The 25,312-nt window shown below is 53.3% G+C and overlaps 12 protein-coding genes across 12 annotated transcripts; 6 read left to right on the top strand and 6 right to left on the bottom strand.

Annotated features, from left to right (window-relative positions):
• Nucleotides 1-406: 406 nt before the first annotated feature.
• J4E90_001351 (uncharacterized protein) lies at nt 407-1,500 on the bottom strand (the record flags this gene model as incomplete). The annotated part of the gene is made up of 2 exons (XM_051430939.1): nt 407-930; nt 987-1,500. 2 exons carry the CDS (start codon nt 1,498-1,500, stop codon nt 407-409), a joined length of 1,038 nt encoding a protein of 345 aa, XP_051296426.1.
• A 435-nt stretch (nt 1,501-1,935) lies between these two features.
• On the top strand, nt 1,936-4,406 carry J4E90_001350 (uncharacterized protein; the record flags this gene model as incomplete). Its single annotated transcript, XM_051430938.1, has 6 exons — nt 1,936-2,256; nt 2,333-2,369; nt 2,420-3,123; nt 3,174-3,376; nt 3,565-4,142; nt 4,195-4,406. 6 exons carry the CDS (start codon nt 1,936-1,938, stop codon nt 4,404-4,406), a joined length of 2,055 nt encoding a protein of 684 aa, XP_051296425.1.
• Nucleotides 4,407-5,221: 815 nt separating this feature from the next.
• Nucleotides 5,222-7,547, bottom strand: J4E90_001349 (uncharacterized protein; the record flags this gene model as incomplete). Its single annotated transcript, XM_051430937.1, has 2 exons — nt 5,222-6,932; nt 6,991-7,547. The coding sequence occupies 2 exons, from the start codon at nt 7,545-7,547 to the stop codon at nt 5,222-5,224; spliced, it is 2,268 nt and encodes a 755-aa protein (XP_051296424.1).
• Nucleotides 7,548-7,765: 218 nt separating this feature from the next.
• J4E90_001348 (uncharacterized protein) lies at nt 7,766-9,540 on the bottom strand (the record flags this gene model as incomplete). Its single annotated transcript, XM_051430936.1, has 2 exons — nt 7,766-9,280; nt 9,340-9,540. The coding sequence occupies 2 exons, from the start codon at nt 9,538-9,540 to the stop codon at nt 7,766-7,768; spliced, it is 1,716 nt and encodes a 571-aa protein (XP_051296423.1).
• Nucleotides 9,541-10,089: 549 nt separating this feature from the next.
• Nucleotides 10,090-11,299, bottom strand: J4E90_001347 (uncharacterized protein; the record flags this gene model as incomplete). Its single annotated transcript, XM_051430935.1, has 2 exons — nt 10,090-10,931; nt 10,990-11,299. 2 exons carry the CDS (start codon nt 11,297-11,299, stop codon nt 10,090-10,092), a joined length of 1,152 nt encoding a protein of 383 aa, XP_051296422.1.
• Nucleotides 11,300-13,039: 1,740 nt separating this feature from the next.
• J4E90_001346 (uncharacterized protein) lies at nt 13,040-14,067 on the top strand (the record flags this gene model as incomplete). The annotated part of the gene is made up of 4 exons (XM_051430934.1): nt 13,040-13,075; nt 13,237-13,404; nt 13,451-13,511; nt 13,571-14,067. The coding sequence occupies 4 exons, from the start codon at nt 13,040-13,042 to the stop codon at nt 14,065-14,067; spliced, it is 762 nt and encodes a 253-aa protein (XP_051296421.1).
• A 639-nt stretch (nt 14,068-14,706) lies between these two features.
• On the top strand, nt 14,707-15,799 carry J4E90_001345 (uncharacterized protein; the record flags this gene model as incomplete). Its single annotated transcript, XM_051430933.1, has 3 exons — nt 14,707-14,710; nt 14,749-15,267; nt 15,324-15,799. The coding sequence occupies 3 exons, from the start codon at nt 14,707-14,709 to the stop codon at nt 15,797-15,799; spliced, it is 999 nt and encodes a 332-aa protein (XP_051296420.1).
• A 748-nt stretch (nt 15,800-16,547) lies between these two features.
• J4E90_001344 (uncharacterized protein) lies at nt 16,548-18,284 on the bottom strand (the record flags this gene model as incomplete). Its single annotated transcript, XM_051430932.1, has 4 exons — nt 16,548-16,845; nt 16,936-17,109; nt 17,172-17,887; nt 17,940-18,284. 4 exons carry the CDS (start codon nt 18,282-18,284, stop codon nt 16,548-16,550), a joined length of 1,533 nt encoding a protein of 510 aa, XP_051296419.1.
• Nucleotides 18,285-19,266: 982 nt separating this feature from the next.
• Nucleotides 19,267-20,568, top strand: J4E90_001343 (uncharacterized protein; the record flags this gene model as incomplete). The annotated part of the gene is made up of 5 exons (XM_051430931.1): nt 19,267-19,291; nt 19,363-19,828; nt 19,880-20,180; nt 20,234-20,265; nt 20,319-20,568. 5 exons carry the CDS (start codon nt 19,267-19,269, stop codon nt 20,566-20,568), a joined length of 1,074 nt encoding a protein of 357 aa, XP_051296418.1.
• Nucleotides 20,569-21,269: 701 nt separating this feature from the next.
• Nucleotides 21,270-21,881, top strand: J4E90_001342 (uncharacterized protein; the record flags this gene model as incomplete). Its single annotated transcript, XM_051430930.1, has 2 exons — nt 21,270-21,377; nt 21,438-21,881. The coding sequence occupies 2 exons, from the start codon at nt 21,270-21,272 to the stop codon at nt 21,879-21,881; spliced, it is 552 nt and encodes a 183-aa protein (XP_051296417.1).
• A 328-nt stretch (nt 21,882-22,209) lies between these two features.
• J4E90_001341 (uncharacterized protein) lies at nt 22,210-23,150 on the bottom strand (the record flags this gene model as incomplete). The annotated part of the gene is made up of 2 exons (XM_051430929.1): nt 22,210-22,353; nt 22,410-23,150. 2 exons carry the CDS (start codon nt 23,148-23,150, stop codon nt 22,210-22,212), a joined length of 885 nt encoding a protein of 294 aa, XP_051296416.1.
• Nucleotides 23,151-23,764: 614 nt separating this feature from the next.
• On the top strand, nt 23,765-24,942 carry J4E90_001340 (uncharacterized protein; the record flags this gene model as incomplete). The annotated part of the gene is made up of 3 exons (XM_051430928.1): nt 23,765-23,912; nt 23,967-24,810; nt 24,864-24,942. The coding sequence occupies 3 exons, from the start codon at nt 23,765-23,767 to the stop codon at nt 24,940-24,942; spliced, it is 1,071 nt and encodes a 356-aa protein (XP_051296415.1).
• Nucleotides 24,943-25,312: the final 370 nt, after the last annotated feature.

The raw sequence follows: 25,312 nt of genomic DNA, 5'->3' as shown, positions 1-25,312 counted from the left end.
GCTCAGTGTGAGAAGAACGGTAGCGAATTGGCATCCATCGGAACGCGTGTGGAGCGGAGCACGTCAAACGAACCGAAAGTACCACGCGCGGTGAAAACACACGTTTTGAAGTGAACGTGAAAAGAGAAGAAAACATGTACAAAACCACGCACCGCACTTAGCGAACCCGCATACCTTTGGGGTTTATGCATTGATACGACCATACGCTCACATGGTATGGTCCAGGGACATGGCTAAGCTGTGAGGATATTGGTAGAAACGCAAGCGCCTTTGCTGTCAATATGGCCAGGTGTTAGACGTGCTTGCAACTCTCACTGGATTTTGGACGTCAATGTTGATGATGAAGGTACCCCACGAGAGCATGTGTGCTCGTGTTCGGGGTTCCTCCATTTGCGATATCTTCCGTTTATAGAATGGCATTGATCTCGTTGCCGCTCACCATGCCCTCTACAGTCGCCTTCAATATCTCACCAAGGTTCTTGATCGACGTTGTCGAAAACCATGCCACATGCGGACTCAGGGTGATGTTGAGGTCCTTTACGTCTTCCTCCAGCAGTGGGGTATCTGCAGGTCCACCAAGTGGTTCCACCTGGTATACGTCGGTCGCATAGCCGGCTATGCGCCTCTGCTTCAGGGCCTGCACTACAGCAGCTTCGTGTACTATGCCGCCTCTCGCGACGTTGATTATGACGGTATACGGATGCATCTTCTCGAGCTCGGGAGTAGAGATGAGGTTGAGCGTCTCGGGGGTTCGCGGTAGAGCTAGGACGAGGACTGTGGAGTTGCGGAGCACATCGTCAAAGGGTATGCGGTCGTCAGAGGCGTCAGGGGCTGGGAGCCCGGTGTCTACGGGGGGCGTCGCTGGTGTCTTTCGACTCGCGATAAGTACGCGCATGCCCAATGCTTGCCCTAGCGCAGCTATTCGCTTGCCTATCACGCCGTGTCAGCGCAGGACTTCTCATCCTGATTAGGATATGAAGACCTACCGATGCCCCCATAGCCGATAACGCCCATAACCTCATCTTTGCAGGTCATCGGAGGCATGCCGTCCGGCAGGCGCATGTGGTCCTTCACGCTACCCGCCGTCTTCCATTCGCTGGGGTGCGCACGAGTGATGCGATCCAGCAAGACGGTGCGCCTTCTGGATGCGAAGTACAGACTTATGGCATGTTCCGAAACCGCGTCGAGGTTTGCCCCCGGGCAGTTTGTAACGCGAATATTGCGGGCCCGGCAGGCGTCCAGGTCCACAGGGTCTGTTCCGGTCGCGGATATGGCAATATAGCGGAGGTTCGGAGTAACACTGGGGCGCAATGTTTCGGCATCAAGCTTAATGGTGGTAGTAATTATTATCGTTGCATCGTGGATGCGCGAGTGGAGCTCTTCACGAGTCGAGGTGGTCTTGTACGCTGTCAGGTTGTGGGTGGTGGAGGCTGCGAAGGTAAATCCGTGGATGGGGAGGGGCTGCTGATGCTCCTCAAGGGCTACAATCTCGTGATGCATGGCGACACAGTTACACAGCATTCGGCGCAAGGCTGGCGCTGCTCCAGACGCCCATTATCGCCATTTTATGCTGGCCATGGAACGCCTCATACTGCCAAGTTTGGGCACCTGGGTCCGCTACTGCCGCATGCGACATGTTAGGGCGCGTCGTCAACGGAAGGAGCGAAGGAGCGAGGGGAAGGCGCTGGGCAGTTGCAGCATCAAAAGCCGACTCCACTCTGGCATGCCGACACTGACATCTCCATTCACCCCTATCTCGATATCTGGGCTGGCTCCGCAAACGCCTCCCATGTGTTTTCCAGCGCGTTATGCACACGCGACCAGCGCCCCGGACTCTACCCACGAATATGGATCGTGTGCCGAGATGGACGCCCGCTACGACGCCAATCTCGAGCCATCGGCGACCCCCATTGGCGCGCAAGCCATCGTCTGGCAATGGAAGTAACATCACCCCACGCGTTCACTGCGATTGCCCTGCAAACTCTGCAACAGCCGAGTGAGGCTCAGCAACGTGCGCACCTCCAAAGACCACGTCAGGGTCCTTTCATCGCCGGCTGCTCGTCGGCACACGGCGGCTCAGCTTCTGGCCCACTTCTAGAAAAAACCTCAACACCTAGGCGACGGAACGCGGATGCATTAGACTGTAGTTCCCACTCAGTCGGTGATTTTCTCGGCGCAGTAAAACAGCCCTATCCGGCCACCCTCCACCAGCAATTGGCCCGCCAAGCTCCGCGTCTGTTGCCATCTGAAATTCGGGTGGGTAGTCTAAGGCGACTTGTCTACATGCTGGCTAGCGGGCCTGGACCATGCGCCGACTGACGTGCCTCTGCAGCCCTTCAAAGCCTGCGCTGATCCGCCGCTGGGGACATGTCCCAGAGCTTTGCTTTGCGACAACTCCCCAACTCTCCTTCTCTCTCAGGCCCCCAGACCCAGGACCAAAGCGACACGCCCCTCATGTCCGACTACAGGTACGGCACGCAGTCAGATGCGTATGCTGCTGAGCACGACCACTCTCTGCGCAACGGCGCGCCCGAGAAAGAGACCAAGCTGGGCAACACCTACTCTGGATCCGGAGACGATGTCGTTCCCGCCGATGCCGACAACCTTCTGGCTGCCATGGGCTACAAGTCGGAACTGATTCGATCAAGATCCACTCTCCAGGTGGCCTTCATGTCCTTTGTCCTGGCTTCCGTCCCTTATGGCTTGGCTACCACCCTCTACTACCCTGTAGTTGGCGGAGGTCCCACCAACATCATCTGGGGATGGCTCGCCGTATCGCTTATCATTCTCGCAGTCGCCGCATCCCTTGGTGAGATCACCAGTGTCTACCCGACCAGTGGTGGTGTCTACTACCAGACCTTCATGATCACGCCGCCCGCCTATCGGAAAATCGCTTCGTGGATCTGTGGCTGGTGTTTCGTAGTTGGCAACATTACCATTACTCTATCCGTCAACTTTGCTACCGCGCTGTTCCTTGTGGCATGCGTCAATGTCTACGAAAGCGAACCTGGTGTTGGTATCATGGCAGGATCACCCTACCAGGTCTTCCTCATCTTCCTTGGCATCACACTCCTTTGCAACGCCGTGTCTGCCTTTGGAAACAAATACCTACCATGGTTGGATGTGAGATTCCCCCCAAACGGCTACCGGATGTGTTACTTACAGATAACTAGACTTTTGCCATCTTCTGGACCTTTGCTGGTGTGATTGCCATTATCGTCTGCATCCTTGCCATTGCGAAAAATGGTCGCCACAGCGCCGAATACGTCTTCACTGAATTCGACCCCTCCAACTCCGGATGGATCCCAGGATGGTCTTTCATGGTCGGACTACTGCACGCAGCCTACGCGACTTCATCGACCGGAATGATCATCTCGTGAGCCTCCCCTACTCTGCCCAAGCAACTTGCAGCAGATTTTCCTTGCCCAATGCACTTTCCCAAGCGACTATCCCATGCGACATTTCCTAAGCGACATCCCAAGCAACACACTCCATCGCGACATTATACGTGTCTACAAGCGGTAACTCTTAACAACAATTGTCCAAACGCTAACACATTCGTAGCATGTGCGAAGAAGTTCGCGAACCTGCCACTCAGGTCCCCAAGGCCATGGTCGCGACCGTCGCGTTCAACACCGTTGCCGGCCTCGTCTTTCTTATCCCTCTCGTCTTCGTACTGCCCGACCAAGCCATGCTCGCAGGTCTTTTGTCCGGCCAGCCTACGCCTGTCATCATCAAGGAAGCCGTAGGGTCCTCCGCTGGTGCCATCGGACTTCTTGTTCCCCTCCTCGTCCTCGGTCTGCTTTGCGGTATCGGCTGCACGACAGCTGCGTCTCGCGCTACCTGGGCCTTCTCTCGTGACGGTGCCATTCCCGGCTACAAGCTGTGGAGGGTCGTCAACACCAACCTCGATGTCCCAGTCAACGCCATGATGCTCAGCATGGTGGTCCAGATCGCTCTCGGTCTCATCTACTTCGGTGCTGCCGCCGCTTTCAACGCCTTCTCCGGTGTTGGTGTCATTTGCTTGACATTGAGTTACGCTGCTCCTATCTTTGTCTCGCTCATGACTGGACGTAAGCAAGTCAAGGAAGGCCAGTTCCATCTCGGCATGCTCGGCACGTTCTGCAACGTCGTTGCCCTTGGTATGTTACATCTCTACTCCACTGTCGTCGCGCAATCGCTAACAACAAACAGCCTGGTCTGCCCTTGCAACCCCTCTGTTCTGCATGCCCACTTTCCGCGAAGTTACGCCTGCGTCCATGAACTACGCTTCCGTCGTCCTTGCCGCCGTCGTTGTCATCTCAACCATCTGGTACTTCGTCTGGGGAAAGAAGAACTACGAGGGCCCACCTACGCACGAGGATGCTGTCCTCGAGGCCAGGAGAGCCAGCATGGCTAGTCGCTAATCATGCTAGACCCTAGATAATACAAGAGGCGGAAAGATGAACGAGCCGTCTCCTGACTCGCTATCCACACCTAAAGCGAACATTGACCCACATGTATATTTCCACAATAGCAAATTCGATACCCCAATTCATTCTTTGAGCATCCAAGTTTCAACTCCATCGTTGACTGTCTAGCCAAAGCGATCGCAAGACTGGGCTTTCACAAGCTTGACGTCAAGCTCCTCATCTCTAGAAGCAAAAAAAAGGCTTGACCATCGGACCCGCGGAAAAAACGGCACCATGCACGCGCCGCCTCCACAGGCCCATGTCCACGATGGTATGTCACTACCTCCACAAAGCCCACAAAGTCGCAAGCAGGCTCCATGTTCCATTTCCGCCCCCATCAGGCCCCGGCGCTGTATCTTCGGCCAATACCGGGACCATCTCAATATTGATTAGTGAACCCGACCCACACAGCGTTTTGAAGTTAGCGCAGCACAGCCGCGCAAAATTTTGATGGAACCGGTGCTCCGCTGGTGTGTTCAAGCGTGCCCGCTAGACAGTCCCGCTCCCCACTAATGCATGTGGTTCCAGTGACCTGGCATGGCGGGCTCTGGGACGGGCTGGACTGGATTGAACTGGACCCTCGTGCGGTTGGATGTTTGTATTCGCGCTAAGGTAAGGGCGTGACGTTATACGTTAGGATTCGAGATGGACATGGGAATGAATAGGAATAGAGGCGGAATGTATATAGATTGACAGGGTTTGTCACTGTGCAGAGTGAGTGAGTGAATCTCCATCTCCATGAAGATAATAGTAGGAATTCTGCGATTGTTCTAGATATACCGCCAACGACCCATCTCAACACCATCCACCCTCTCCATGATATCTCTCAACTTGGTTTCTGCGCTTGACTCAGCGAGTTCCTTTCGTACTTCCCCTACGCGCTCAGGATGGAGGATACAGACAGGACTGCCCACAGGCGTCAGGATTCTAGATCGCGCGATGAGATCCCTACGCATCAAGTAGGGGCGTCTAGGTCGTCGTGGTATGCGTGGAGGAGGATTCGCGATAAAAGGGTCGTCTAGGGAGGTAACGTCGGCGAAGTCGTGGAACATAGGAGGTGTCGTTACAGTATTCCACTTCCCTGCCTTCTCGTCCACTTCTTCTTCTTCTTCTTCTTCTTCCTCCCCATCATCCCTATCATCAACAACCCCATCAAACAACCTCCCCACCGGATTCCGATTCCGCACAAGAATACTCTTCCTCTTGCCTCCTTCCTTCTTGCCATTTCCCACCCCATGCCCATGCCCATGCCCAGCTCCATGCGGACTAAGACTATCCCCAAACTCAACATCTCCCCTTCTCCCGTGCCTGCCCCCATCAATACTCCCATTCCCATTCCCATTCCCATTCCCATGACCACCACTACCAACCGGACTCGACGTATCCCCTTCCACCGGCGTAGTACCAAACGTATCCCGCGAAACACTCGTTTTGATAGAGTCAGTAGCAATAGACTGTGTAATAATAGGTCGTTGGTGCACAATAGGCGAGTCTTCTCGTGGCGAGGGAAGCGATAAGTCGGCGTCGTAGTCGATCCACGGTGCGACTTCGCGGATGTTGATACCGGGGAAGGTGGTAGCTGAGGCGTGGGTGTGAGCGCTGCTGGCGTTTGAACCAGCAGGACTGGCATGTCTTCGTGGTTCGCCGCCTGCCGTGGATACATCGGCTTTGCTGTGTGTGTTTGTGCGGCTGGGTTTTGCGGAGACGAGAAGCGTGTTGCTTTTGCTCATGGTTGCGGCGGTGAGGGGGTCGGCTTCGGGGACGGATTTGGGCGATATGACGTCTTCTTTGTCGAGGACGTGGACGTGGGCTTCTTCGTCGAAGTGGAGGTGTTTGAATATGCCTTTGCGGGGTTCGATCGATGGGGGGTCTGTGGGGAGGGGTTGGGGGACTACGTGCGGTGTGACTGGTGGTGCTGTCTTGAGCGGGGTTGAGAAATCGCCTTTGTTGGCGCCTACGGGAAGTGTGCTGTGCGACTTGCGTTTACCGTCTCGGTTGACCTTGCGGAGACGCTTGTACTCGGCGTAGTCGTCGACTTCGGTCGCTGTGGGTCGCTTGGTGACTACCGCCATGGGCACTGAGTCGGTCCTCTCAAACAGGACGTCAAACAGGATATCGCCTTCTTTCCATTGCCCACCAGCAAGGTTACTGCTTTTGGCTTGCTTGATGGACCAGCCTCGGACGCTGTACAAGCCTTCGTATCTCACACCTGCTTTTGGTCCCCAGACGCTGTTGATGCTGTGGCTGCGAAGTACCCTCACAGGATCTCGACTCTTGGGTGTAGCAGAGGTAAGACGGAACTTACCCTTGTCGTTCTGCGGAACACGATAGGTAAAGCGTTCTTCAGACGAGGCTTCAATCTCGCCCGTATCCTTGAGTAGAAGAGCATATGCACCGTGTTTGTCGTATGTCGTACCGCCATCGCAAGCTTCAAGCCCGATGATGCCAGCATGGTGTGCAAACAGCGGATTAATCCACCACCTACAACAAATATCAGTCCATCTGCTCGTCTCTCCAAGCAAACGTTTCATCAACTTACGTCCCAGCCACAAACCCCAAATCCCCCAATTTATGCGACCTCTTCGGATGAATCTTCTCGGGACAAGTCTCCGCCCAGCGCTTAAGCAACGCCTCCCTAGAATACTCATTCACACTAGCAATCCCCTCCAACCTGCCCCCCCTCCCATATAAAAACGGATGAATCTCGCTAAACGGCCCAAACTTCGTCGTCCAGCTATCTACAATCTTGTCGCAGTCGTCGCACAACCGACTCGGCCAACGTGTTGCCACGCCCGCAACGTCTTGGACGGCTTTGTGGATACCGGTTGCGCGGAGTACGGAGATGGTGATGTTTTGGGCGAGGCGGAGGGCGACGAGCGTTTCGTGCAGGGTTAGCACGTCGTCCGGGCGGAGGACGTCGGGGCCGTCGCGGGCGACGCGGAGGTCGAGTTCGTCGCGGATCCAGCGGGCTATTTGTTTGAGGCGGGGGCGGGAGAGGTCCGGGTGGACGGGGGGTGTGACGGGGAAGGTGGCGGCCGTGTGGGTTGTGGATATGGTTAGGGGGCTGGAGAGGCTGTCACGGAGGGCGGGTGTCATGGTGTTGGTGTTGATGTGTTTGGGGTGTCAAGATATGGAGTCGTGTTGCATTGAATAATGGTAAGGGTTTGGCGGAGAAGGAATAGGTACGGCCGGTGTATTGAATGGTGTAGTGAAAGGGTGGCTTTCGTACTGGTTCAAGGTCTGAGGGTCCTGGCATGAGCTGCCCTTTCCTCTGCCATGAGTGCTTGAACGCCTTCCCATTTCTTTCATATATCTCAGTGTTTGCGCTTCTTCTTTTTCCGCTTCTCAGTCCCTTCGGCTGCCGGTATCTCCACAGGCTTTACTGCCTCTTCAACCATCTCATCACCACTAAAACCATCCCATTCCTCATCTTCAACTTCAGCGATTGCGGTTTCCATGATTGGTGCCGAATGTGAACTGCCGTCCCGGACAAAGGCAGCAACGAAGAAACCCATTGTGCCTTCTTCCGTACCCTTATCACACCGAATGCACGCTTCCAGTACGTCACTCTTCAAAGATTCATCCACATCAATCTCCAGTTTCTCGTCCTCCCACACTCCGCGTCTATGCCACTTCTTCATCCCATCGACTTGCTGGTCTCTCTTGAGAATCGACCAGCCCCGTTCTTTTGCGATCGAAGAGGCCAATGCTTCGAAGACAACACCTTCGTTCTCTTCGAAATGTATGGAACATGTGGAGTACGTGATCTTGTGCGCGCTCTCGAATCGCATAGCATGATTGAGGATGTGGAGCTGGAAGGATGATAAAGCTGTCAGTCGCTCGGCTAGCTTGCCGTGCATTGGTGTCTCTTCAGGTGTTGATTCATCCATATCCAAGTCAAGCGTCGCTGAAAGGTCAGCTTCCTCAGGCGCGTCGTCTCTCTTCCGCTTCTTGCCTTTCTCAGGCTTTTGCGGTGCTGGGCGACTGTTTGGTGACTCTGGTAGATGCATCTTGATTGCATCGTCACGTCCAACTATGCCAGTACCGGAGCAACTGGGGTCGAGCAGTATAGCACCAACATTGGCATATTCGTCAGATCCAGGCTTCGCAGCGATAAAGTCGCTACTACCTTTGACCTGAACGATGCTGTCCGCTGATGCGAGCTTGACCATCTTCTGCAACGTGAAGGTTCTACCCTTGTCGCGCTCGAATGCAATGACCTTCTGTTCTTCACCCGGTCGCCTCCGGTCAGATACGATAGCTGCCAGATGTGTTGTCTTGTTGCCTGGTGCTGCTGTTGCGTCGATAACGTCGCCATCGTCAGGCTGCGGATCTAGCAGATAGGCAGGGAAGCACGAAGCCTTGTCTTGGAAGATGATCTGTCCCTTTGTATACGCGATTGACCTGCTCAGATCGATCTTAGAGGGTAAGGCGAGTAGGTTCGGTATGTTGGGGTCTTCGTAGTATATTTTCGACTTCTTAGGCGCAGAAAGCACTTCGCTCAAATTCTCAGTCTTGACAAAGCCGGCAAATGTGGTCGATAGCTGTTGCTGCAACGTCGTCTTGACGGTATTGATGCGCACCCAGCGAGGATGGCGGCTCTTGGGCGCATCACCCTCATCCTTCTCAAGCTCGCCATCATTAACAGCCTCCCTGAATGCCTCTATAGTCGCGTATCCGTATCGTATGCGGGCTTTCGTGAGCTCGGCGCTCAGACGGGCTTTGTGTCTCGTGATGGCGAGCTTGAGGACATGGTTGGCGGCTGCAGCAACACCGTTCTTCGCGAGCAGCAGATCGTGGGTAAGAAGGAGAGCGAGGATTGGCGTAAGCTGTTTAAAACACATTAACATCAGGATGCGACACAGAATATTGCTAGTAAACTACCCACCTTCCTCTCCTCTGCCAGCAATTTGGTCTTCTCAATCACATCCTTGAGCACAATGGACCATTTTGACGTTTCCGCAATGAGCGCAAATAATTGGCCTGGTGTGCTCTTCAAGTCTTTCTTGCCGTATATGCGCGACTTGAGAGACCCGCCCGTGTTCTCTGTGTTGGCAAGCACCGCCGCGGCTTCGTAGTAGAGCGACATGGAAGCTGTCGCATGCGCATGCGAGAGAAGAGTCGCGAACTTTTTGGCGTTAGGACCGAGCTCCGACTCTTTCCCCACACATCTCCGCGCGCGTGGACCCACGCGACGTAGGCATTCGTGAATGTGCGATACGACGCAGCTGCTAGATTACCCATAATAGACAGGATATGATTTCACGAAACTTTGACACGCGGCATTGCTAGGCAAGTTATGACATTTTTGATCGAAAATACCACTGGCCAACAAGCCATGCTCATGTGTGATGGCAGCACAACGGGTTATCTGGGTCATCTTGGGAGCATAAATCGTAATCCAATGCCGCGTGCATGCACGGTGGTGTTGTATTCTCATACGTGAGCCAGCAATCGTAACGCCGTGATATGCGTTTTCATGTATGTGGAAATGACCTCCAACGCCCCCAAAATATCCTGTATCTGATATTTCTGTAGTTGAAGAGGCACCAAAGTACACAAATGCTCCAGGCAGCATGCTAACTGCGAATCGCAGGGGTATATATCAGCTATAGTAGATAGCGCGTAGACAAGTCATCTACGCCTTCTTGATCCTTTCCTCGTAGGCTGACCAAGCAGCTTTTCTGTACCGTTCTGCCTCCGCCTTGCGGTCTTGTGCGCGCACGATGCCTCGTCCGACAATGATGACGTCGCATCCTTGCTCGAAGATTAGCTTGCGAGGAGTGTTGTATTGTTGGCCTAGAGCATCGCCCAGCTTCTTGCCTTCCTGGCCTGGCGGTGGGAGCTGGCAGCCCGGTGTCATGGTAATGAAGTTGTCCTCTGGCTCAGTGTTCAAGCTTCGTTGCGCAATGAAGCCCATGACAAACTCGGGACGGCTGCGTGCGATCTCGACGGTCCGCTTCTGGTATTCGGGTGTCATGAGGTGGCCCTCAGAGCTCATCTCGGCAAGCAACAGAAGCGACCGGAGGAACGGTGGTGGACCAAGTCGTATGAGCTCTGTTGCTACGTCCAGGTTGAAGACTTCTTCTCCGTTGGCATTTGGCTCTGGACGCGGCGATATGCTCTCTGTGCGCATGGATATCGAGGTTGTCACGCTGACGACGCTGTGCTTGCGGTCGGCAGCCTTGATGCTCAGCCGCCTCTCCTCGCCCTCCATCTCGATGGGTGACTCAATCGCCGAGTTTCGTTGTTGTTGTATGAATTGATCGTCCTCTTCGTCATCATCGTCGTCGAGGCCGTTGATTTGCCGTGTGGCAGAGATTTCGGTGTTTACGGACGTGTTGTACTTGGCGATGGTGGCATCGGCAGCCTTCTCGAGCGCGGTTACGATGGCTGGGCCAGGAATGACATGCGCGTTGGTGATCTCGGCCCAGAGCGCAATGCGGTGGTGTCCAGAAGTGTACTGTTTCTGTACGGTTTCTGTGGTGTGTTAGAGACTGCCCCGCCAGTGAATATCCTACGAGCCAACATGACATACCACCAATGTCCGCAAACTTTCGGTCTTCGAAGATGAGGAACCATTTCCGCTTGGCAATCTCTCTCAGTGCCTGTGCTGTCCTATCTGACCAGTCGACGACAATGTCGCAGTGCGTCTTGAGCACGCAGATTGAGTCACCAACATCTTCGGCTAGTTGGAGGAGTTCGGCCGACGTCTCGACATCTGCGGAGAGACAGAGGTTCGTCTGCTTGACGGATATGAGGCTCAGTAGGTAGGAAGCCAAGGGCCCGGTCGTGGGTAGTGAGGCGCGCGCACGGTACGTGCTGGTGAGGCTCGGGTGGGAAGACATGACGGCGATCGGTGATGGACGCCCGCCGGATTTTGGCTTGTGTGTTTGAGAAGGGCCGATATATAGCCAACGCGTGTGAAGGAATGGATCGGCAGCGTGGTGTTGTTTGGCGAGTGTCTCCGCGGGGATGTCTCTGCTGAGGGGCACTGCTGTCGACGGAGGAAGGAGCGATGGACAGATCGGCAGGTGCGATGAGGCGTGTTATACAAAAAAGAAAGCCACCCAGGGAGGAACGGGAAATAGCAGCCAAGTCAGAAATATAGCAATGGAAGGCTAACGTCGACGGTCCCGTCGTCGCAGGTCGAGGACGCGGGCGCCGACAGGCAGTGCGCACAAAAATTGCGCCTGTTCCTGGCACGGCCCGCTCAGCGCTGGTCGCAGATCATGTCTAGACGCGCAGTCGAACCGAAACCGTCATGCACCGCAGCCAGCGACCGCCCATAGACGCCAGAAATGCCACCCAAGCTGCGGCCTGCCCGGCTACCGCTCTTTGCACCACGGGCCTAGCCATGCACCTCTGCACTGACCGGATGAGCCTCCACTTCCCTCACGCCTGCAATAGCTGTCTCTTAACCACTTCATCCGCTTCACCACCTCGTATTCCAGATCCTGCACCGCCTCCTGACCGGCGCTTTACTCATGTTCAGGGCTATTCGGCCATACTGCTAGCGTTGCCAACCGACTGCATGTCGCTTCCTCCTGTCATTACCCCAGCCACCATCCCGCTGTAAACCACCATGCCGTAGCCAGCGCTTCAAGCGCCACCGTAGTGCTGCCAGACACCCCACCGCAACGTTACGCCTGTCATCCGATTATTGCAGCCTCCTCGCCGAATTGCTCAACCTCAATTGCGCCGCTCCGAGATATCAACACGTCGACTCAAGACCTTGGCAACGGCTGCACGCCTGCAGCTCGCCAACAGTCCCGATTCGTGTGCTGCCTGCGTGTGCTCCATCGGAAAGTGGGGCCCAGAGGCGACGTCGTATCATGCCCGCATCGCGATCCCCGGTTCTGATGAGTTGGTCGGTCCGTTGCTTGATTGTTGATATTGCCTCCCGTCGCTTTGGTGCTGCGTTCGCCTCGGAAGGATAGATATCCCGCCGCTGTTATGGCCGTAGTGGTAAACGATGTCAGGCCAAGGAACCCTCGCTCGGCTTCATTTTGTTCGGATCGTGAACTCTACAGCTGACGATAACATGTGGAAATTAGAAGCCCAGAACACGCGTCAAATGGGCGTTCCTGACAAATCCAAAGGTGTCTTGTTGTCTGGTCTGTAGGTTGCCAGTCTGCTACGTCGTTCCTCAGTTCAACTTCTCTTTCCATCACAACAAGCCTTTAGGTCTCCAAGGCTTTCGATGTTCATCTCAGTATGCTTACCATCGTCTCTTCTCTTCACGAAAGCATCACTATTAAACAACATACCACTCGTCTCAAACTCATTATGCCAATCTCTACAGGTCTCTAATGTGGCGGCATGTTTCTTCTATCGATATGGTGTAGCAATACTGCGACTATTCTTACAACAGCCTGAAGATATACATTTCAACTCACGTCAACTCATATCAAAATATACCCTAGTGAGTATTGTTTGGCTATGTTCTGGTGTTCGTGGGTACTCAATCGTAGTCACCGTAGCATTGCCATGCGAAGGTCCACACATGACCTTCATGTTGCCCATCACTACCATACCTTTCCTCACCTCGAATAGGCAACAGCAATGGAAGTACGACTACTCGACGAATGAGAGCGTCGGAATTCGAGCTTGACAACCTAGAGGTAATTTCCCGTTTGCGCGTTGCGCGAATTCCGACTTCACTGCGTCTTCTTCCACGAGACACAATAACAACCCCCACATTTATTCCCTCACAACAACTTTCCTTCTCTCTTCCTTCTTGCCTTTACCCACAGCTTTCAACAACTTCGTCGTCAATTCGCAGCTTTACAGCTTACTTTCTCTTTCTTCCATCAAGCCCACTTACATCTACCTCATCAAGATGCCTCCCAAGAAAGAGGTCGTCGCGGGTGAGGCTCTGCTCTCCGGCTTCTTGGACAAGGAGACCAAGCTGCTGGCTGCGGCCTTCTTGAGCTCTACCGCTCCCGACAAGGTATGTCACATTACGAATGGTGTCTATAATATACTTACCTGAATAGTTCGACTACGATGTCATGGCTACGCTGACAGGCAACACTGCTGGCTCTCTCAAGAAGATGTGTAAGTAGCATCATATCAGCAGCATGTTAACTACGCTAATGAGATACTCCATCATGCAGGGCCTCCGGTCAAGAAGAAGGCTCTCGAGGCCCATCCATCGTTCGCTGCCTTCTTGGGTCAAGCTGGTGTCGCCGCCGCTTCGCCTGCCGGTGGTAATTCTAAGCCTGCTGCTGCTGCCAAGGTCACAAAGAAGCGCAAGGCTCCTTCCGAGGCCCCCGAAGAAGATGCCGAAGACGGCGCCAAGGACCTTGCTCCTCCCTCTGCTGCTGACAAGTCTGAGGCCGAGAAGTCCGACTCCAAGAAGAAGGCTCCGCCTGCCAAGAAGGAGAAGAAGGGCCCCACTAAGAAGCGCGTTCCCGTCAAGGGCCCGAACGCCCCAAAGAAGGCAGCCAAGAAGGAGCCCGCCTTTGAGGAAGAAGTCGTCAAGGACAAGTCCGCCGAGGACTCCGCCGACGGCGGCGACGGCCTCGGTGAGTATTCCTACCTCAAAAACCTTGAGACCTGGTTGAACAATACTGACAGTGAGTTAGGCGGCGAGATGGAAGACGACATCTAGAGACGCTCATCACTTCTTGCAGGCGCTCTTGGTTCCTGACGTTGTAGACACGCAAATGGTAGGCATTGCCACGTCACTGTACTCAAAAAAGGGACCGCATTCTTACATCAACAGGAGTTTCTGGGTTGCGCACGATAGCATTGTGCGTCCTTTGGGTATATGATGGGTTGTGTGTTGGCGAAAGGAGTTTCTGGGTGGATGGTGTGGCATGATATGACGATGATGATACCCCGGTGTTAAGGCTATGAGGGCTTTTGACGGCTTTTGTTGGGTGGCACGCAACCTTCGCGTAGTCGAATCAACGATGATACATTCTACTTTCAAGGTTCTGTGTGTTCGTGAATGTGCCGTGATGGATGTACTGCCAATTTCGAGAAAGGGTTTGGTGCCATTCGCTTTCCATACCGTATACAAACGTGAAGAGTAGTACGTGGATGGCGGTTTACTTTGTGCCTATGTATTGTAAATCGTGTCGCGACTTCTGGCGTTGTGGTATTGACATGTAATCAGGCACACGGACCAGCCGCACAAAGCTGGATCACGGCAAAATTCCGCACTCTCAACCCCATCTTACAAACCCTCAACATGCCACCGACGCCCACGACTCGTACGCTGACAATCCAAATGCCGAGACCGACAATGCGTTCTTTCCTTCTGAGCATGAATATATGCCGCGTCCAGTCCCTACAGCTGCCAGGAACATGAGATTCACACGCACCTCCTCATTCTTCGCAACCATCTTCGGCCTCCAACGAACCACATCCGCGGATCTCTCATCCAGCAACACGACCTTCAATCCCCTCCAAGGAATCCAGCAATTCCCAATCTCGTCCTACAGCACCAACATGACGCGTCTCGCACCCGTCATCTCGCTCTCACACGGCGGCGGCCCCATGCCCTTACTCGGCGACCCATCGCACGCCGCCATCACCAAGTCGCTCAAGACAAAGGTACCCAAGATACTCAAACTGGGGACGCCTGAAGCGCCGAAAGCGATTGTGCTGGTAACGGCACATTGGAGCACGAGCAAAGTGACCGTATCCAGCGGCTCCAAACACGAACTCCTCTACGATTACTACGGCTTCCCACCAGAATCCTACGAGATCAAACATGACGCGCCAGGCAGTCCAGAAGTCGCAGAGCAAGTAGCACAAGCCCTCAAAGACGCCGGTATCGAGTGTGAGAAAGACGACAAAAGACGTATGTCCTCCCTCAACCTTCTCTTTTACCTACAGTTTCTAACAACACCATCACAGCATGGGACCACGGCGTCTTCGTTCCGATGAAACTCATCGACCCCACCGCCGCCATCCCCATAATCCAACTCTCAGTCCTCTCCTCCGAGTCCCCCACCCAATCCTACGCCATCGGCCGCGCGCTCTCCTCGCTCCGCACCCAAAACATCGCCATCATCGGCAGCGGCTTCGCTACATTCCACAATCTGCGTCTCATGTTCGATGGCACGTCACGGAACCCAGAGTTCAAAGCGCTGAACAAGGAGTGGAGTGGTGCTGTTACGGATGCGGCTATGACGGAGAGTGAGCAGGAGAGGGAACGCAAGTTTGAGCATTGGAGGAAGTGGCCGGGCGCTTATACTATGCATCCGCGGGGTGGGGCGGAGCACTTTTTGCCGTTGATTGTTGCTGCAGGGGCGGCTGCGGGGAGCAAGGGGAGGGGTTATGCGGATGATTTTATGGGGACGGATATGTGGAGTTATTATTGGGATGAGTGAGTGTTTGGTACAGAGGTCGTGATATAGGGTAATGGGTGATAATCAGGGAAGTGAGTGAGCAATAGAGTTTACCCTCCAAAGCTTCATTCTGATATGAAACTTTGGAGGAGAAACTCTATTTCTCACTTACTTCTCTAATTATTATCCATTAACGCTGTATGAGGTTTCATACAGAGGTGGTGATATAGGGTAATAGATAATAATTACCGGTGAATAACATCAAAAACAGACTCAATTGCTCACTTCCTTCCCTGAGTGTCATCTATTAACGCTGTGTGAGAGTATGTCGCGTCAGTGAGACTTCGTTGCCCTACAACATCTTTAAGCTAAACGCATGCTATCTATCATATCCACGCCCATCTGTTTGGTATCACATCTCCCTCAAATCCACTCTCATCTTATCCCACCCCTCCCCTCCCATCTCACCCCTGAATAGGCTTCAACCCATACCACCCAATCACGCCCATCCCGCCAAACGCACTCAAACAACTAAACACCAACGCCACAATCCCCCTCGCCGTGAAACCCTCCGGTAACCTCCCCGGACTCCTATTCTCACCGCTCAGATCCTCGTAATCAACCGTGTTCCCCGCTGCATTACCCTGCGTGGGTACATGCCCCGTTTCACATACGTCCCAGTGCGATTGCGGAATAGCGTTAGCGTTGGAGGAAGAAGGGGAGAGTTGGGCTTGGACGGCGAGCGGGGCTTCGATCATTGTGGCGGTTAGCCCGGAGGCTACGTGCCATTCTATGTGGCAGTGGAAGAGCCAGACGCCTTGGGGGGGATGTCAGTAGGTGAAAGAGTAGGATCGTGCAGAGATAACGTTGTGATGGGAATGTTGGGTTTGGTGCGTGGGAGTGAGTGCTTACCAGGGTTATCAGATCGGAAACGCAAAACGATGTGTCCGTTTGGTCGGACGAGGACGGTGTCGCGTCGCATGGGTGTTGAAGGGGGTGTTGTTGTGTTGGTGGGGTCGTAGAAGCCTGCGTCGTCGCCGCTGCGGGTTACGACTTGGAAGGCGTGGCCGTGGAGGTGGAAGGGGTGTCTGGGAATGAGTGTTAGTATGAATGCATTATCTACATTTCGACATTGGCGTAGAGAGCGAACGATGCGAACATGAGAGGGATATACGCACTTTCCAGGGTCATCATTGTTTAGCACAATTTCCACAACTTCGTTCTGAGCAAGTACGAACGCGTTCGTGTTGCTGCCGTAGATGGTGGGGTTGGTTGCGTTGGGGCCGGTGGAGAGGACGGTGTATAACGTGGGTACTTTGGGACTGACGTAGGTTACGTCGTTGAAGAAAGCGCTGTCACATGTTAGTTCCTAGTAGTTCAAATATAAACATGAGACAGGATATCGGCAACTCACTAATTCGCGCCGTCATCGAGGTTATCCATCTTCAAGTCCAAGGTGATGGAACGATCAACATGATCAAACAGCTCTTCCTTATCGTGCGGTACCAAAGCGAAATCATCAAAAGGCTCAAATGCTGATATCTCTTTTGCGGCAGGCATGTCCTTTTTATCATCATAGACAAGCCATCCCGTGACATTGGGATTCAGCCCATCGGGTATAGCATCGAACAGGTCCTGGTCCATGCTTCCTACGAAAGCGAAGTTGGAATTGGTGTCGTTCTTGGCAGTGACGAGAACACTGTACCGCTGTGCTGCGGTCAGGTAGATCATATCTGCCTCCATGGGTTCCGTATACACGCCATCGACCTCGACAACGCGCATGGTATGATCCTCGAACCAGACGTACTGGGCAGCGAACGCACCCATGTTGACTAAGCGGAAGAGATACGTCTTTCCTGGCTGAATGGCGACAGTCAAGTTTTGAGTGTCATTGAGCAATGCGGCTTGAGGTACGGGCTCCGCGCCAGAAGGATTGGCGATGTTGATGAATTCGCCCAAGAGATTGTGCATGAGATCGTGGTACCAATCAGAAAGTGTTATGACGACTTCTTCGTCATAGAGATCTTTGAATGGGTCTTCGGGGTCGTGCACTATCAAAGGGCCTCGAAGACCATCTGGGTATTGGCCGCGCTCATGGCTGTGGTACCAATATGTGCCGGGTTGGTCGACCTAGTTAGGTTAAAGACTGCAATGACTATCCATCAGTGACTGCGCAACTCACGGTAAAGTTGTATGTGAAGGAGCTGCCTGGAGGGATGCCGCATTGGGTTACAGCAACAGGGCCGTCCATATGCGTAGTGCCATTCATGTACAAGCCATGAAAGTGCAGACTCGTCGACTCATTTCCTAGAGAGTTCTTTGCGTTGACGATGACCTGATCGCCTTTCGTGACTACGATGGGTGGTAAAGGCCATTGGCCATTGATGCCAATAACCGGGCGCGTTTCCTGCCCATCGGGGTTCGCATAAGTCCATGCTATGTCGAAGTCATATGTGACGGTCGCGCAGGTAGCGACTGGTAGTAGTAGGGAGAGCGGAAGGAGGAGGCTCGATAGTGAGAGTGCCATGATGGCGCACGAAGCGAGTGCTCAGAATCAGATGCAGTCAGACCTCGTCGCTGATGATCAGGCTCCTGTGAGTACGACTGTACTAAGGAAGTTCATGTGCTACACCCACGTTAGTGCCGATGCAAGAACACTCTCGTCAGACGTAGGACGTAAGATCCGACGTGCGGAGATCAGATAAGACTCTCTCAGCATTTAGCCTCCACCACCTCAAGCCCCCATGCTTCGGCGCCGAGTTATCAGATCATGAGCCCATGTTCTCGACGGTCTGAAGGCGGCCACAAAGTGTCGCAAAGCGGGGCTTCTGCGTTTTTCCCTCACGAACTAGACTTACCTCGGTCTGACGTGTTTGATCATCCCAGTATCAGATTGAATTTTCCACGTCTTGGGTAACGACTAGCGAGTTTGTCGAGGTTGATTTGCTGTGGGGTGACATTCACCGGGTGTTATCGGTCCATCTGATAATCTGGACCTCGATCGGCCAGGGTCTGGGGTAAGCGACGGCGCCGAAGGACCAATAAGCCTGCGCTAGTCCGCGCCACGAAGTCTTGATTGGATTTGGCGTGCTGGGCATGTGAAGGTGCCGATCAGATAACTCGGAGGTTTGAGAGGGTGTTGGAGCATCTGTCGTCGGAAACAGAGCGGAGAAATGGGACTGAGGCTGGGTGTAGTTGTCTAACGCCAGAAGATGACAACCAGAGATATCGCAGTCGGAGTCGCAGCCGACGCAGCACAAAGCTGAAGCATGATCGGTCCGTCGTGATACCGGGAGAAACTCAAATTAAGAGGCAGGGTCGTCGTGCATGCCCGAACTTCGGCTCTTGTCTAACGCTATCGACACGAACGGCAGGCGCGTGTTAGCCACCCTCAGCTTCGGGAGTCGCTGCATGTCCACCCATCTGATTAGATCCGTCCTCTGTTCTTTATCAAATACCCAGTGAGGATACTAAACCACGCAACTTTGACAGTTCCAAGGTCCCTCAACATGCCGAACGTCTTTGCTGTGCCAGGTATGTATGCGAGGACAATCGGTTTCCACTTTGTGGTGCACACCATGCCATCATTGCTAACGCTGATCAAGTCTTCTTCATTTGCTTCCGCGAATGTCTGGAAACCAGCATCATCGTCTCTGTGCTCCTCGCCTTCCTCAAGCAAACCCTCGGCCCTGAACATGACGCGACAGTCCACAAACGACTCGTACGCCAGGTCTGGTATGGCGTCGGGGCGGGTGTTCTGATCTGCTTGGTCATCTGCGCCGGCGTCATTGGCACCTTCTACACTGCTGGACGCAATGCCTTCGAAGCTGCAGAGAACATTTGGGAAGGCGCCTTCGCAATCCTCGCAAGTGTCATCATCACTATGATGGGAGCTGCCCTGCTCCGCGTCAGCAAGCTTCAAGACAAATGGCGTGTGAAGATTTCCAAAGTACTGGAGCAAAAGGATTCGAAACTACCCATTAAGGGTAGGTTGAAGCGATGGTCGGAAAAGTACGCCATGTTCATCCTGCCTTTCGTTACTGTACTTCGCGAAGGCATTGAAGCAGTGCTGTAAGTTACATACGTCTTGCCCCTGCATCGCAGAGCTGAACAATCCACCAGATTCATCGCAGGTGTCGGACTCGGTGCGCCAGCGACCAGCTTCCCTCTCGCCGTACTCTGCGGTCTCGGTGCGGGCGCCTTGGTCGGATTCCTCATCTACAAGGGCGGCAACAAGACTTCTCTACAAATCTTCCTCGTCATCTCGACGTGCTTCCTTTACCTGGTTGCAGCAGGTCTGTTCTCCAAAGGTGTCTGGAACCTCGAACAGAACGCCTGGGTGAAGCTTGCTGGCGAGGGTGCTGCAGAAGCCGGTGCCGGTCCTGGTAGCTACGATATCAGGAAGAGCGTGTGGCACGTAAACGTAGGTCTTTATTGTGACAGAAGCCGAACTTCTTATAATGACTGCGATGACAGTGCTGCTCACCATTGGAAAACGGCGATGGCGGGTAAGTAGATATACTCTCATTCAGATGTTCTCTCGCTGACAACATCGGCTCAGTTGGGGTATCTTCAACTCTCTTTTCGGCTGGCAAAACAGCGCGACCTACGGCTCCGTCATCTCCTACAACCTATACTGGCTCGTCGTCATCATCGGTTTCGGGTTCCTAGGGTGGAAAGAGAGCAAGAGCAGCCCCCCTCACAGCGCGCAGGCCGAGAGCATTTCTTCCAGCGAAGAACACGAAACCACAGGAAAGAAGTCCAGCGGTGAAGGCATCACAACCACGACAGCTGTACGAGAGGTCGATTAGACGAAGTGAGAAATCGTCGCCTCGAATATCGAGGCTGTGAAATTGTGTTGAGCGTATTTATAGATCTAGTGGGAGGCCTCGCTGTCAGCTCATTGGGACGATTGAGGGAAAAAGCTTGTTCGGGCCAAAAGTGGGCCCTAATGCAACCCACTCTAAACGAGGCCCAGGCCGTCCCAAACATCCTCGCACCGAATCCAAGATAACCGCCCCCTGAATATCATCCGAAACACCCTGAGATTGTGGCCCTCATTGCAGTTTGCACATCGAACGCGTGTCGTTGATCTTTTGCTGTGGGTCCCCCGATTGATGGTTTGCGTTGACCTGACGATCATGTTGGGGGCACCGTTTGACAGATCTTCAGCTTACCTGCAAGGCGCTCAACGGTTTTCGTTACTAAAAACAAAAATACCACGCATGGCGCAAGAACAGCGAAGATGACGGGCTGACACGACATTATTACCCATGCGCTGGAGCCGAGTTTCGTGGCGGAGTATACGCGTTCGGGTGTTGATGCACAAATTGAGGTATACATAAAGTGGATGCTGCCTGCTCTCCCACGCGTTTTGTTGCTCCTAGGTCCTCGCTCTTGCTTCTTGTCAATCGTTATTTCTGTCATCCTTCGATCTTAGTTTCAACTTTAGACGGCACTGTTCACCTGTTCTTTACCAACGTTCTCCACAACTTTCGCAATTACCGGCACGATGCAGTTCAAGAACCTCGCTCTCCTTACTGCCGTTGCTGGCACTGCTGTCGCAGAATTCGCTATCATCACCACACCGTTCCCCACCAACCTCAACATTCTCACCGATGTATGTTCCAGTCTATCCACCCATTACCTTATGTAATCAATGCTGATCCACGATATTAAGATCGACGGTTACGCTTCGTCCGTGTTGAACGTAGTCGAGACGGGCCTCGCATCCCTCACGCAAGCCTCCAACCTTGCTGCCGCCAAATCCGCTCACGATGGTCTCAAATCCTTCGTTGCTACCGCTTCATACTCGATTCCTAGCGGCGTCACCGAAGTCGGTGCGCTCGAGACCCTCTCTGAGACACCGGCCTGGTACAGCGCGCTTCCCAGCGATGTGAAGAGCTACTACGACAAGTACAACCAAGAGGTTCAGAGGCTGGTCAACCAGGCTATCCTCGGCGAGAACGGCACTCTTGCTACTACTACTGGAGCGGGTGCCAGTGGTGCGTCCGCGACAGGTGCGAGTGCATCTGCGACCGGAACCGGTGCCGCCATGGCCAACGTCGTTGGCGTGATGGGCGCTGGTTTTGCTGCCGCGTTCGCCGGTGTCATGGCCTTGTAAGCGTTGGGACGAAAGGTTGAAGTTGGATTAGAGGAGTAGGATTTACAGGGCAGGTCGTTTAAATTTCTTCATTGGGCTGCCCTTGGCTAGGGATGAGGTTGCCGCATGAAGCGGAACGACATCCGAATTTGTAGACGAGTTTTAGTTATGATACCTCTGCTTCTTTTCTGCACAGTTATGAGTTGCGAACGACAGGACGCTCTTCCCATTGAGTGATTTCTTCTTGTATTGACCATGTATTTACTCGTCTATACCTTGAGATCTCTGCGCCCCCCTCTTTCCATGCACACAGTACACGTCTATTGCCCTGCAGCCTCGACAAGACTCCCTATTGACCTTCACCCTTCGGCTTCGCCAACTTCGCAACCTCAGGATCCTTAGTAACCTCCTCGTAATCCGGTCTCGGCAGCTCAAACGCCTGTGTCGACCTCGCATACGTAATACCGCCCAACCTAGATATCGGCTTGAGAACCTGTGTCCAGCATTAGCAACCTTCCAACTCCCACAATCTTCACACTGGTAACTTACAGCTGGATCAACAAGCACACCCTGCTCATCAACAGCATCCTCCCTAACCCAAAAGTTGACACCTTCCACAAACGCAGTAACACCCGTCTTCTTATCCGGCGTAGCAGGATTCTTACTTGTCCACTCCACCGTGTTCACCAGCTTTCCCTCAATACTAAACACAGCCTCCTTGACACGATCCGGCTTGACAAACTTACTCTTCTCGGCATGCAGCCCGGTAAACGCCCATTCACTCACATCAGCGGGCGCATTGATGCTCGTGTAATTCGCCGCCTCGATGTACTCCTCCGTGATGATGTTGATAACAGCTTCCTTGGTATCAACCAGGTTTTTGAGCGTGTCCTTAGCCTTGTCCATGCCGCCTGCAAATCCCAGCACGAACATTGGTGGGTCGTGGTTCACGAGGTTGAAGTAGCTGAACGGAGCGAGGTTCGTGCTTTTTCCATCTGCGCTGATTGTTGAGACGAAACCGATTGGGCGGGGGACAATGGCGGAGATGAGCAGCTTGTAGTTGTGTACTACGGGTCGGCCTTCTTCGTAGGGGTTGATGGAGCGGTGCGCCTTTTGCAAGCTGGAGGGCTCGTTGGGACCGGAGCCGGGTTGCCAGTTGGGTTTCGGGGTTTGCGTGTAGTGGAAGGAGGAGCTTGTGTCGAAGGGTGGGCGCGAGGCTTCGACTGCTTTGAAGTCGCCGTGGGGGTTGCGTTTTATCTCCTTTTCGGCGTCTGCTCGTCCGGTTGCCATGATGAGATCTGTAGTTTGGGTGTTGTGACTTGGGGGAAGAAGTGTTGGTGAACGAATTGTGCTGTAGTGGTGATCACGGGAACGATGTTTTTATATCGATACCTAGGTATGGGTGCAACTGCCGTTTAGTAAAAGATGATCAATCGCGCAAAAAAGTGCTCTACGGCAAATAGCGGATATAATTCCGAGCCTGCAATTGCACAAGGGGCGGCCGCGGAATGCCCACCGAGGCTTTTTGAGCCGCCATCGTAGGAATCTTGGTTAGGCCGCTTGGAACCAAGAAGTTCTATTTGCATTGAGGCTGCTAGAAGATATATGTTTCTGGCCTGTATAGAAGGTTTGGCCATGGCCATTCCGTCGGGTACACACGGCGATTTGCCGCAAGGGACGGGTTTGTCAACGTCATGTACCCCACCATGTCTCTCAGCTACCCCGCCACGAACGATAACCACGCCAGAGCTTAGTGGCAGGGTCTACCACGGAAGCTGGAACTGAGGGGCATGGTGATGATAGATAGGCAGCGTGCTTGTGCATGTCTCTGGATAGTGATCAACGGACCTTCGCTCCTATAGTTGCCTAAAATAACATTATATCCCTTCTTTCTAGATACGAGCATGTCTACAAGCGATGATTACCAAACCTACAAGTTGGGCAACTTCAAGCTCAAGTCGGGTGGAGAGATTCCAGACGCTTTCATCGCCTACAAGACATTAGGTGACCCATCGCTACCTGCGATCATATATCCAACATGGTATTCAGGGAGTATGTGCAGCCCCAATTAAGCATTACTGAACAGCTGCTAATGCGATGATGTAGCGATCTCCGACAATATCTGGCTCACGGGCTCAGACAAGACCCTCAACCCTTCTGAATACTACATCATCATGCCTGCTTTATTCGGCAACGGCCAGTCGTCTTCGCCATCCAACATGCCCGATTTGCGCCCGTTTCCAGAAGTGCTGTTTTACGACAACGTGAGAGCGCAGCATGAGCTCGTCACTAAACATCTTGGTATAAAGCATGCTCGTGCAGTCCTTGGTTGGTCCATGGGTGCAGGACAGACGTACCAGTGGGCTACGCAGTTCCCCGACTTTATGGACCTCGCGGTACCGTTCTGTGGAAGTGCAAAGACGAGCTTGCATAACCAGGTCTTCCTAGAAGGCGTCAAGAGCGCCTTGTACGCTGCCATAGGAACAAGTTCAGCAGGAGTTGCGAAGCCGAGTCTTCTAGCTGCTCAAGGCAAGACAGAGCAATTCGCATCCTCGAACCGAGAGGTCGGATTGAAGGCTCTTGGACGCGTTTATGCTGGCTGGGGCTTTTCACAAGCATTCTATCGTGAGAAGCTGTATGAGACAGCACCCACACTTGGATTCAAGAATCTGGACGACTTTCTTGTCAACTTCTGGGAAGCTTGGGCACTCTCGAAAGACCCAGAGAATATGCTGGTCATGGCGCATACATGGCAGGCTGGTGACTGCTCGCAGCAAGAACCGTATAATGGCGATTTTGAGAAAGCGATGAAGGGTATCAAAGCGAAGACGCTTGTCCTGCCAGCGAAGACAGATCTGTATTTCCCACCAGAAGATTCAGAAATTGAGGTTCAGAACATGAAGCCAGGCGTGGGAACATTGAAGGTTTTTCCATCTATCTGGGGCCACTGGTAGGCTTGTATTTCCGGATGTATAGAACACTTGAAGCTGACAAGCAACTTAGGGCCGGCGGACCAGGGCAGTCGACCGAAGACGTGAAATGGCTGGATAACCAAATGCGGGAATTCTTTTCGAAGAACTGATCTCGCAAACGATGCTACTGCTCTCCTAGCTTGATAGTCTCGACTATCTTGAAACGATCGTACTTGGTCTTGCGTTCAATAACACATACTTGATCAACATGCCAATCCAAAGCTACAGACTTGGCTTTCTCGTCTGGGTTGTGATCCAGATGTTCCGCTATTCTCTTTGTGACCAGTGTGCGAAGTCTTTCCATTCCGAATATACTGTTCACCTGCCCTACAGTAAGGTAAGGGAAGAAACCCCGCCGATCTGCATTTACTTCAGCGAACTCCTCTTGCAGAGCTGCTTGGAGCTGTTGAACCTTTTCTGTAGTAACAGGTAACCAAACAGTTTTACTGTCCCCTTCGTGGCAGACGAACCCGGGTGGAT

This window comes from Alternaria incomplexa, assembly GCF_024043165.1.
Source record: "Alternaria incomplexa strain BMP 0042 chromosome Unknown scaffold_1, whole genome shotgun sequence".
In the NCBI taxonomy this organism is placed as follows: domain Eukaryota; kingdom Fungi; phylum Ascomycota; class Dothideomycetes; order Pleosporales; family Pleosporaceae; genus Alternaria; species Alternaria incomplexa.
Note: the sequence above shows the minus strand (reverse complement) of the source record. Positions and strands in the feature narration are given on the sequence as shown.